This window comes from Megachile rotundata, chromosome 9, assembly GCF_050947335.1.
Source record: "Megachile rotundata isolate GNS110a chromosome 9, iyMegRotu1, whole genome shotgun sequence".
NCBI classification, from domain to species: Eukaryota; Metazoa; Arthropoda; class Insecta; order Hymenoptera; family Megachilidae; genus Megachile; species Megachile rotundata.
The window spans coordinates 14,412,850-14,424,958 of NC_134991.1; the positions used below are offsets into that span (position 1 = coordinate 14,412,850).

The window sequence follows — 12,109 nt, forward strand, 5'->3', positions numbered from 1 at the left end:
ATCGATTATACGGACGCGATGAAGCGGATCGAAGAAATAGAGATCCAGATTTCCGATGGCTAATTCTGACCAAAAATCCGATCTGAATTCTTTCATTTTACTGTCTTCTTATTCTAACTGTAGACTCTTTTCATATTTTGTCATTCTGTGCATGAAGTTGTACTATAGATGAGTGGCTGGTAAGATGGCAAAGATCTGATTCATCTGTTAGTTTACCAAACGCAAATAACATTTATTGTACCAACACATAATGTTGATCATCCACATATTTTTAAAAATGTGGACTACATTGCCTGATTGAAAATATTCATATTCCTAGCTGTCTAAGAATCAACTCAGTCAACCTGTCAATCTTTCTTCAAAAAACGTCACCCAGAACAGTAAATTTCTCTCGGGAAGAAATAACTGTGAAATCGGGAACGATTCCTAAGTGGAACGATTTAGACAACTCTCACCCACATATGACTTGCATGAAGGGTCCAAGTAATTAGCTCGATGTAAACGCGGAAAAAAGAAGAAATAACCGTTGAAACATCAAGGTAAACATAATCAGCGAAAACACTTCCCCGTGGAAAGTCGCGTAACTAAACACTTAAGCGCATTTGTTAAGAAGCTTCCTGTGCGGTCGCGTTAACAAACCGTCTAGCAACGCTTCACAAAGCAGCAGCCAGAAGCTCGACCTTGTTGCGAATTTTTCCCGCCCGGAGCGAACGTGAAATTACGCGAACAAAGCATACCGATGTTCAAAAGAAATTTAATTAGCGTCGAGTCGCTTTAGGGAAGTTCACAACGCGGTGTTCCGCGTGTCACGTTCGCGACGAACAGACGTTCAACTACGCGACGCTACTTGCAAATGCGTCCCCGAAGAGCAAAGCGTCGCGTATCAGCCGTGACTAATTTTACCCATGAAATTCTGCATTGGGAGAACTGTTACGAAGATTTTGGGTCGTTTGAATACTCAATATGGGTCGATGGTGATTCTTGATGTTATTTTAGAAGAGGGGAGAAATTTAGGGTGATTTAAAAATTTTATTTTATTTATTATTGATGGGTGCATGTTGGAGTGATTAAAATATAGATTTTGACAGAAATTTTTATATTGAGAAATTAAGGTTTAAACTTCTGAATTTTCAAGTTATTAAATTAATAAATTTACAAATCCTCTGCATTGGGAAATGCAGTAGATACAACCTAACCTAACTTAACCTAAAATATACATTTTGACAGAAATATCTATATTGAGAAATTAAGTTTTAAACTTCTAAATTTTTAAGTTATTAAATGAACAAACTTACAAATTCTCTGCATTGGGAAATGCAGTAGATACAACCTAACCTAACTTAAGGTTAGGTACCTTTAGGTAAAGTAAAATATACATTTTGACAGAAATTTTCACACTGACAAATCAAGTTTCAAACTTCTGAATTTTTAAGTTATCAAATCATCAAACTTACAAATCCTCTGCATTGCAAAATGCACCAGATACAACCTAACCTAACTTAAGGTTAGGTACCTTTAGGTAAAGTAAAATATACATTTTGACAGAAATTTTCACACTAAGAAATCAAGTTTCAAACTTCTGAATTTTTAAGTTATCAAATCATCAAACTTACAAATCCTCTGCATTGCAAAATGCACCAGATACAACCTAACCTAACTTAACCTAAAATACACTATTTTACGGTGTTATATTCATACGTTACACCTGTACTAAAATAACTCTAAGCTCGAAGAAGTAAAATATTAATAACTCCTCTTCGACATTACAGTCTTGCCTTTAAAAATTCACCCTAAGTTCTGAACTACTTTACAGAATTAATGAGACAAATTATAGCGAGTCGACATATGAGATCAATTTTACAGGGTACATTAACAGGAGCTTTCGAAACTATAATCCTATTGGCAGCTAAAGGAGGAAACACAATAAAAAGAAACGTAAAATTGGAAGATCGTAGATTCGAAGAACTATAGAAAGGGAACGAAACGAGTTTTCAAACTGAATTTCTACGGAAAGGAAGTCCTGGAAGAAAGTCCTTATTCTACATTTCCTATTTTCTTACTTATGTTCTCTTCTAATATCGTTTGCTAACTCTTAAGTATGTTGTCGTAAATAAGTAATGGAAGTAAAAAGTAGAAAGTACTCGTTTATTGTGTTGATACAAAATTAACACCCTGCTCATGTTTCTTCTTTAAAATAGAAGTAATTTTTTGGTATATTTACAGTGTATTTGAATTTAAATTGTTTTATAAAATAGTTCTGTCAAATATCCAGTATAAATTAATATTTACTCATTAATAATAACTCATGTTGAAAGTAAAAATCTCACCTTGGCAACCCCATAGCCTTTAGCCCGTAACCTGAAGAGGCAAGGCACAACGACAGCCGGTGAAACAGCAGCGACCACGCTTCCCAGAAGAAAACCCCATATCAATGGCAAATCCAGGAGATGCGACGTTAATGTAGCCACTACGATCATTTCAACGGTCCAGGGTATTAAACCAATTTTTGGTACGGTGATTCGCAACCTCTGCAGGGCTCCTGGGTCCAAATCCAGCCCGGCTCTCGTGAGGATAATGACTAGAGCAATTTTTCTGCAACAGAAAAGAAATCAGTAATTAATACCTGTCTCTGTTGGGGTTAAATTTCTTGGAGGATTTTAGTGGAAAACTCAATCACTCATTATATGACATCTTTGTTATATTTGGATGATTGTCATATTTTATATTTTTGTTATATTTAGATGTTTGTCATATTTGATATTTTTGTTATATTTGGACGTTTGTCATATTTGATATTTTTGTTATATTTGGACGTTTGTTATATTTCAGATTTTTGTTATATTTGGACGTTTGTCATATTTGATATTTTTGTTATATTTGGACGTTTGTTATATTTGATATTTTTGTTATATTTGGACGTTTGTTATATTTGATATTTTTGTTATATTTGGACGTTTGTCATATTTGATATTTTTGTTATATTTGGACGTTTGTTATATTTGATATTTTTGTTATATTTGGACGTTTGTTATATCTGATATTTTTGTTATATTTGGATGATTGTCATATTTTATATTTTTGTTATATTTGGATGATTGTCATATTTTATATTTTTGTTATATTTAGATGTTTGTCATATTTTATATTTTTGTTATATTTGGACGTTTGTTATATTTTATATATTTGTTATATTTGGATGTTTGTTATATTTTATATTTTTGTTATATTTGGACGTTTGTCATATTTTATATTTTTGTTATATTTGGACGTTTATCATATTTGATATTTTTGTTATATTTGGACGTTTGTCATATTTTACATTTTTATTATACTTGAAAGTTTGTCATATTTTACATTTTTATTATACTTTAAAGTTTGTCATATTTGATATTTTTGTTATACTTGAAAGTTTGTCATGTTTGACATTTTTGTTGTACTTAAAAATTTGTTATATTTCACGTTTTTATTATATTTAGACATTTGTCACATTTGATATTTTTGTTCTATTTGGACGTTTGTCATATTTTACATTTTACATTTTTATTATACTTGAAAGTTTGTCATATTTTACATTTTTGTTATATTTAGACGTTTGTCATATTTGACATTCTTGTCATATTTGCACATTTGTCATATTTGACATTTTTGTCATACTTGCACATTTGTCATAATTTACATTTTCTTTATGCTTCAACATTTACTGCACTTGATACTTATATTCAAAATTTCGTTTCAAACAAACAAACATGTCCCACATCACTTTATTCAAAAAACCCTTCAAAATCGTTCTACATCAAATTTCCAAATCCACTTCATATAAGTCAGCACAGTTCAAAATCAGTTCTAAAATCACCAGTTCACCCAAAACCCCCCAACGTTCGATTCATTCAAAAGTATCTGCAGACTCCAGATCTTCTCAGACTTCCAGAACGAAATTCTGTCGAAAGTGATGCATCAATTCTGCAGAAGGGTCACTTGTGCCCTAAGTCTTTGAAGACCCTTCTGTCTCGGGGCCAGGTTATCGTTCGAGTTTACGTGTAAATTCAACGTGCCCTCCGTAGATTGCCGATGCCTTCCAGGACTCGGTTACCCAACCGAGACGCACTCCCTCTTCTCCGGGAAACTCGTAATAGGATAAGTTTCGGACGGACCGACTCAGAATCAGTCTCGTGCAAACTTCCAGCCGAGTCGTCTTTAACGATCTCGAGTTTTCATCGGGAACGTTTTCCAGATTCGAAGGACCAGTTTCGGCTTTGCTGATCTTCATTTGCATAGCTTAAGCCAGAGAGAGAGACTCGGTGCGTGTTTATCGGAAGCTAGTTTGGATTAGATTCCAAACTTGGCTTTCTTAATCATGCAACGGTTAAGTGACATTTTTGGAACGAGTTCGAAATTGGAAATTATTTTCAATTACGTTCAACTTTCTCTTGGGACACCGTTACATAATCTGATAGATATATATAGAGACTTTGTTGGATTTTGTTGGAGTTTATTGTTTAACGTTTGGTTTGGTTTTGGAAAACTATGTAGGTTTTAGGGTCACAAGTAAGTGAATTTATTTAGCTGGACAGATATTGTACTCTGGCTATTAAAAATGTGGTTAGGTCAATGTTATGACTTAATTCTATTTTCTGACTTTTTATCACGGCAAGTATTTATTAAATTTCATCTAATGAAACTTTCGTTCGGCCATGAAAAATGTTGACATTCGACATAGAGTTTGAACTTCATTTAGATACGTACCTCAAACACGATGTAAAAATTTATAAATATACATCTATGTACAAAAGCACCAGACTGAAAGTCTAAAAACTCAAGATAAGAAAATAAAAAAAAAAGCAGCGTAACCCAGGTTCACAGAGACCAGTTTTAACGATTCCTAGTTTCCGAACACAGTGGAAAAAGTTCTGACGTCTAATTGAAATTCACCTAGATTTGCTGGGCTTTTTCCTGAGGGTTCCTTTTCGAATCAGCAGAGAATTCTCAGTCAGTAAATTTCGGATCCCGCAGCCTTACGGCGGCCTCGTTGCTGATTGAAGAATAATATCGTTTTCGAGACGAACTTGCAGGAAGTTGGTGGAATGCGGACGGAACTTGGACGCCCACGATGCAGTTCAGCGAATGGGAACTTTGTTATTGCATAATGATGCGTTAAATGAAAGGAATTACCCGCTTACTGACACGATCGTTTCAATGCGTACGTGATAGGAACTTGCACTTGGAATCATTCAATTCGAACGATTAAAATGTTAACGTGATTCATACCTGGATGAAACTGATTCGGAACTGATTTTCGAGAGGACTGTGAATTTGTATAATAATATTTCGCTTTGTTCGGGTGTGGAAGTTTTAATACCGAATGTAAATGAAACAAGCTCGTAATTGATGGTGGAAAGTTTCTATGTGACAGAATGTTAAGAGGGAATATAGTTAATGTTTCTAAATCAATTAGATTTTTACAGGATGTTAAATGAGGATAGGCAGTCGAATAGAAAATAAAAGTACACATGGTTTGCTCGAATAAAAACACACATGTCTTGCTTGTACATTGCTTATCCACGCGCTGTATTTCCACGCGCCATAATTCCACGCTTCGTAATTTCCACGCGCCGTATTTCCATGCGTTGTATTTCTACGCGTCGAAATTTCTACGCGCCATAATTCCACGCGCTGTATTTCCACGCGCCGTAATTCCCACGCGCCATAATTCTACGCGCCGTATTTCCACGCGCCAAAATATCTATGCGCCATAGTTCCACGCGCCGAAATTTCTACGCACCGTAATTTTCACGCGCCATAACTCCACGCTCCGTAATTTCCACGCGCTGTATTTCCACGCACCGTAATTCCCACGCGCCATAATTCTACGCGCCGTATTTCCACGCGCCGAAATTTCTACGCGTCGTAATTTTCACGCGCCATAACTCCACGCTCCGTGATTTCCACGCGCTGTATTTCCACGCACCGTAATCCTCACGCGCCGTAATTCTACGCGCCGTATTTCCACGCGCCGAAATATCTACGCGCAGTAGTTCCACGCGCCGAAATTTCTACGCGCCGTAATTTTCACGCGCCATAACTCCACGCTCCGTGATTTCCACGCGCTGTATTTCCACGCACCGTAATCCTCACGCGCCGTAATTCTACGCGCCGGATTTCCACGCGCCGAAATATCTACGCGCAGTAGTTCCACGCGCCGAAATTTCTACGCGCCGTAATTTTCACGCGCCATAACTCCACACTCCGTAATTTCCAAGCAATTTGATTATCCTTGAAAATGTGAAATAAAAATTAACATGTTACTCTATCAAATTAACATAGAACAATTAAAGTACTGAAGAACAATTTGAAGGAAAGATAAGTAAAAATTGTAGACATTAATTCTGGAAATCTTCTATCGCAGAATGCGTAAGTTAAATAGAGGAATATAAAAAAAGAGGATGTAAGCCGATGAAGGTAGAGAAGATTGGAATCGAACAAAACCGGAAACCGTAAAATTGTTGTTGAACGGAAACAACCGGCAATAAATAACTCACGAAGCGTGTATCCGCAGGTGTGTCTACTAATAGTTTCTAGCTTCGAGTTTTGTGTAAAGTTGAACAGCATTATCCTAGTATTTTTAGCAATTACAAGCCTCTTTTTTCTCATTGATGAAAATTTTTGTGAGAACAGAAATGATTAAATTAAAGAAAATTGAAACATCGCCTTTAATACGTTTTCTCGAAAATTTATAGGACAAGATTTTAATTAAAATTCAAGATGTAACTTATGGTAGAGCTTTATAAAAAAGTTGCAGTAATTTAGTTCTTTTCGTTGTGCGTAGTGCTTACTAGGTAATGAGAAAAATAGATAGAATAGAGAAAAGGTAGTGGAAAATTAGTTGGAGATATCATAACTTGAGATTAAAAGGAAATTGTAAAGCAGCATATTAATTATCCGCTGGAGAATTTAATATCAGTTAACAAAATACAATAATCTTAAAATCTTCAAGCATGTTTTATTTAGGCGGCTGGTAACAGATGTTGGAAAAGTTTCGAGACGTTCGACAACCTACAGAATCTAAATACATGGTGACGCAAATTGAATTTCTTCAATGAAACAGATAATATTCGTTGCTTTATTAATGTAGTGGAATGTATATTAATGATGTGTTATTCTTGTAGTAATAGTGTAACGAGTATGCAGAGCTGATGCTCATAGTCTTCTCTCAATTTTTTAGGTTTGCAGTTTCTCAAGTTTCTCAAGTTTTCAAGTTTTCTAGTTTTCAATTCTTCAATTTCTCAATTTCTCAATTTCTCAATTTCTCAATTTCTCAATTTCTTAATTTCTCAATTTCTTAATTTCTTAATTTCTCAATTTCTCAATTTTTCAATTTTTCAATTTTCTAATTCTCCAACTTTTCAAGTCTTCAATTCTTCAATTCCTCAATTCTTCAATTTCTCAATTTCTCAATTTCTCAATTTCTCAATTTCTCAATTTCTTAATTTCTCAATTTCTTAATTTCTCAATTTCTTAATTTCTCAATTTTTCAATTTTTCACTTTTTCAATTTTCTAATTCTTCAATTTTTCAAGTCTTCAATTTTTCAATTCTTCAATTCTTCAACTTCTCAATTCTTCAATTTTTCAACTCTTCAATTTTTCAACTTCTCAATTCTTCAATTTTTCAACTCTTCAATTTTTCAATTTTTCAATTCTTCAATTTTTTAATTTCTTAATTTCTCAATTTTTCAATTACTCACTCAATTACTTAATTACTCGAATTTCATAATTTTTCAACTTCTCAACATTTCAATTGTTCAATTTTCCAGCTTTTCAACTTCTAATTTTTTCAACTTTCAAAATTTTGAATTCTCAATTTTCCAATTTCTTTATTTGTATTCATATAAAGTGGGCCAACCATATACACAAAATTAAAGACAATTATTTTGAAAGATTTCGCGTATCATCAGTCGGTTTTCACATCAAAATCGTTTCACCAATGACTCGAATAATTTTGCGAGAAACAGCTGAAATACCAGCGAGCTGTCGTATCGAGATAACCAATTAGATCATTTACGCGAGCGAAAATATTTATCCTTTCCGGAGTGCGAGCCGTTCACGATTATAATAAGTGATCGATGGTGATGCAACCGTGTCTCGTGACTCGTTATCGTTTTATCGATAAATATCGTGCATTGCCATTTCTTTTCATATTTTATCAACATTCTTCAGCTCTATACCTTCATCGATTTTTCAGACTTTATTTCAAGCCATAACTATTTTATTGATTAAGTGTTGGAAGTAATAACGATTTACAGTACACTCTCTATACATTGCTACGGATGTAATATTCACTACGGAAATTTTTTTATAACCGGTTTATTGAAAAGTTTTGTTTGTTAATTTTGCAGGGCTTTTGTGAATTTTTATTCTTTGATGGCACACTGTATTGTGTTCGTAAATTTTGCAATTTCTTGTCTTTCAAATTTTTAAAATTTTTCAATTTTAGAATCGTCAAGTTTCTGAATATTTAGATTTATAAATTTGAAGTTTATCAATTTTTAAAAGGATTGAACTTCAAGGTAATTTACTAATTTTTCCGTAAAAAAATAATTTATCTAAAAATTGAGGAACTGAAAATACGGAAATTAGACAATTCAGACAATTAGACATTTTAATTAAAATATTAAAAAATGTGGCACCTTTAAAATAATTTTCAAATTTAAAAATTGCCAATTTCTCGTATTGTTCTTTCCGTTCTACTTGTATGTATACACCGTGTGTGCATTAGCCCGTTCGGGCAATTTCCATCGGCAAAATAATTCAACCACGATTTAAGTAGTTCTAAACACTTCACCGATAAAACATAGGTGATATAAAGACACTCGAGTGATTTATGTTCTCAATCGGTTTTTCCCACGGGAAAGACATTACTTCTCTGTAAATGCAAAAAGCGTACCGAGCCTTAGCCGCGACGTGGAAATAAGTTATTTAAAAACCGTCCTGCTGGAAAATGTCCATTCCGACTGCCAGCCACGCGATTATTTAAATAATTCAACTTCCATCCTCTTGGGAGGTATTTTCTTTTTCTAGAGACGTGCTTCAACGAGCTACGCGAAAGAAATATCACAAATTTACAATTCCATTTCGACATTCTTACCTTTTACCTTCCTTTCTTTTAGACTGCCCTTCCCGTTTAATTTCATTTTTAGTTAAACGAATTACGATGCAGATGAAGTAGACTTGTTTGTGCAGCAAGTTCAGACAACTCCAGAGAGAGATGTTAACTTTTGAAACATAATTTTACAGGAGGAGGCTTATTATTTGACTCGGTTTGTCAAGATCGAAGCTTCGTTTTTGAATTATTAAGGAATATTATTTTTTACGCCGTAATTTCCACGCACTGTATTTCCACGCGGCGTAATTCCACGCTCCGTAATTTCCACGCGTTGTATTTCCACGCGCCGTAATTTCTACGCGCCATAATTCCACGCGCTGTATTTCCACGCGACATAACTCCACGCTCCGTAATTTCCACGCGCCGTATTTCCACGTGTTGTATTTCCACGCGCCGTATTTCCACGTGTTGTATTTCCACGCGCCGTATTTCCACGTGTTGTATTTCCACGCGTCAAAATTTCTACGCGCCATAATTCCACGCGCTGTATTTCCACGCGCCGTAATTTCCACGTGTTGTATTTCCACGCGTCAAAATTTCTACGCGCCATAATTCCACGCGCTGTATTTCCACGCGCCGTAATTTCCACGCGTCATAATTCCACGCTCCGTAATTTCCACGCGTCGTATTTCCACGCGTTGTATTTCCACGCGTCAAAATTTCTACGCGCCATAATTCCACGCGCCATAATACCACATATCGTAATATTCACGCGCTGCATTTCCACGCGCCATAATTCCATGCTTCGTAATTTCCACGCGCCGTATTTCCACGCGTCAAAATTTCTACGCGCCATAATTCCACGCGCCATAATACCACACACCGTAATTTTTACGCTCCGTAATTTCCACGCGCCGTAATTCCCACGCGCCATAATTCTACGCGCCGTATTTCCACGCACCGAAATTTCTACGCGCCATAATTCCACGCGCTGAAATTTCTGCGCGCCATAATTCCACGCGCTGAAATTTCTACGCGCCATAACTCCACACTCCGTAATTTCCGAGGAATATAAATTTTTTTAGGCTCGAAGATGTCGCTCTCACGTCTGCGTAATCTTGCGCTCTGATTGTTCCGCGTTTTTCCTTAATAATTCAAAAATGGAGCTTCAGACTCTATTTTTGCAAAGGGAAATCTTATTCAGAATCGCGTTAGCTACATTTCAGGGACCTACACTAGTTGTGAGACAGCTTGTATCTCTTCATAAGTGTCTGTGAAGATTCTAAATACATGTACATATGAATTTCTCTCCTTCAAAATATTGAATACACATGTATTTCTACAGTGATCTTCATATATGAATCTACATGACGATTTGTTAAAATGTACCCCTTTATTACAGGTCACTCGCACTTGCAGTTCAAGTATATTTTTACTTGAATTTTGAATGCACTTCAGTCGAAGATTTAAAACCAGTTATAACACTAGTTGACCCTACATTTTTCTACTTTATGAACTTATATAATTTCCCACAAGATTATTAAAAATATAAAGGGTTGATTTTCTATAAAATTTATAGCAATCTAACTGAAAGACTGCAATAAGCGTGATTAGCGTAAAATATCCGTGAACAATGGAATTCTTAGTAAAACGGTTTGTCGAAAGTACCGAAGAAAATGCATCTCAGAAGAAATTATCACCGTTTGGCGAGCGTTCATTCGCACATTTCATTGTTTCAGTGCAAAATGTGTCGCGGACGAAGGACACTTGACCTACATTTCGACCGCCACTAAACCAGTGAAATATACTCTAATTTGAATTAATGGTTCGCTGTAACACGCGGAAAATGATACAACGCCCAGTGTGGTTCATACATCAGTGAATTCAATCGGTCGACCTTCGACTGCATTCGCCCTCGATCTTGTTTCCATCATACAGAATTACAAGTCTGTGTTTGATTTTTTTTAACTTGGCGGAGGTCCCGGTTCTGGAAGTTCTTTATTAGGTCGCTCGTGCGATAAGGGTGTTTTCGGAACAGAGGGTGAATTTTAAAAAGTGAGGCAAAACTTTTATTTTGAGAATTAATAAAAGAAATTTTAGCGAAAATAAATTATCATGTGTGTAGTTAAGTTTCAGAAATTATAAATTTCCTGTAGCATCAGAGCTACAGAAATTCTGTAGCAGAATTTCAAAACTTGCCAATAAGATATTTGTGCTACGTGACGATTTGAAAAATCGTGTCATGTGATTCGTACAATTCGTACAAGTTTACACAGCTTCTTTTGTTATTGACTGACAAACATTTATGAATCAGAGTCACATGAATGTAATACATTAACAGATAAGCTTTTAAGATTCTGTTGACAACGTGATTTCAAAGATAAATTTCCATGCGATTTGTTGTTAATCTTTTTCATTAAGATAAACTCGTGGTGTCGCAATTCTATTATTGTATAATAACATTACTCGGTATTACGTATAATAACATTAGCCTTTTTTTTATACACGAATTCCATTTTTACTTATCTGTAAGATAAAGAATATTCATAAAAATGTGTGTCAGTTGCACCTAACTATGTAATTGATCATTTCAGATATGTAAGTGCTGATATCTCGTGTTATCAAATTGTATCGGATTCTAAGATAAATCACATGACTCTAAAAATAAAAAGTTAAAAGTTTGATTAGCTTATAGATTATAGATAGTGTAGACATTGCAGATTATTTACTGTAAATTATGTATTACACATTTTAGCTCATAGATTATAATATATAGTTCACATTTTAAATTATACATTACAGATTATAGGTTATGTTAGTTAGGTTATAAATGACAAATGACTAAATACAATTTAAAGAATGCAAATAAAAAATTATAAATCATGCATTATAATACATGAATCATAAGTTAAAATCTTGAAGGTACTTGACTAAACAATAAACATCCTAAGTCTTCTAACAAATTCAATTCACTTCATCCCTTAAAAAAAAAATATTTTCCAATATTATAA

At 34.7% G+C, this 12,109-nt stretch overlaps 1 protein-coding gene across 3 annotated transcripts in view; it reads right to left on the reverse strand.

Annotated features, from left to right (window-relative positions):
• The window catches only part of Nha1 (Na[+]/H[+] hydrogen antiporter 1), a 155,686-nt gene that overhangs the window by 59,491 nt on the left and 84,086 nt on the right, over positions 1-12,109 (reverse strand). For all 3 annotated transcript variants that reach the window (XM_076535650.1, XM_076535651.1, XM_076535649.1), the window contains exon 3: positions 2,328-2,592. In XM_076535650.1, the coding sequence (XP_076391765.1) occupies positions 2,328-2,592 (265 nt within the window). The remainder of the gene's footprint in view (positions 1-2,327; positions 2,593-12,109) is intronic.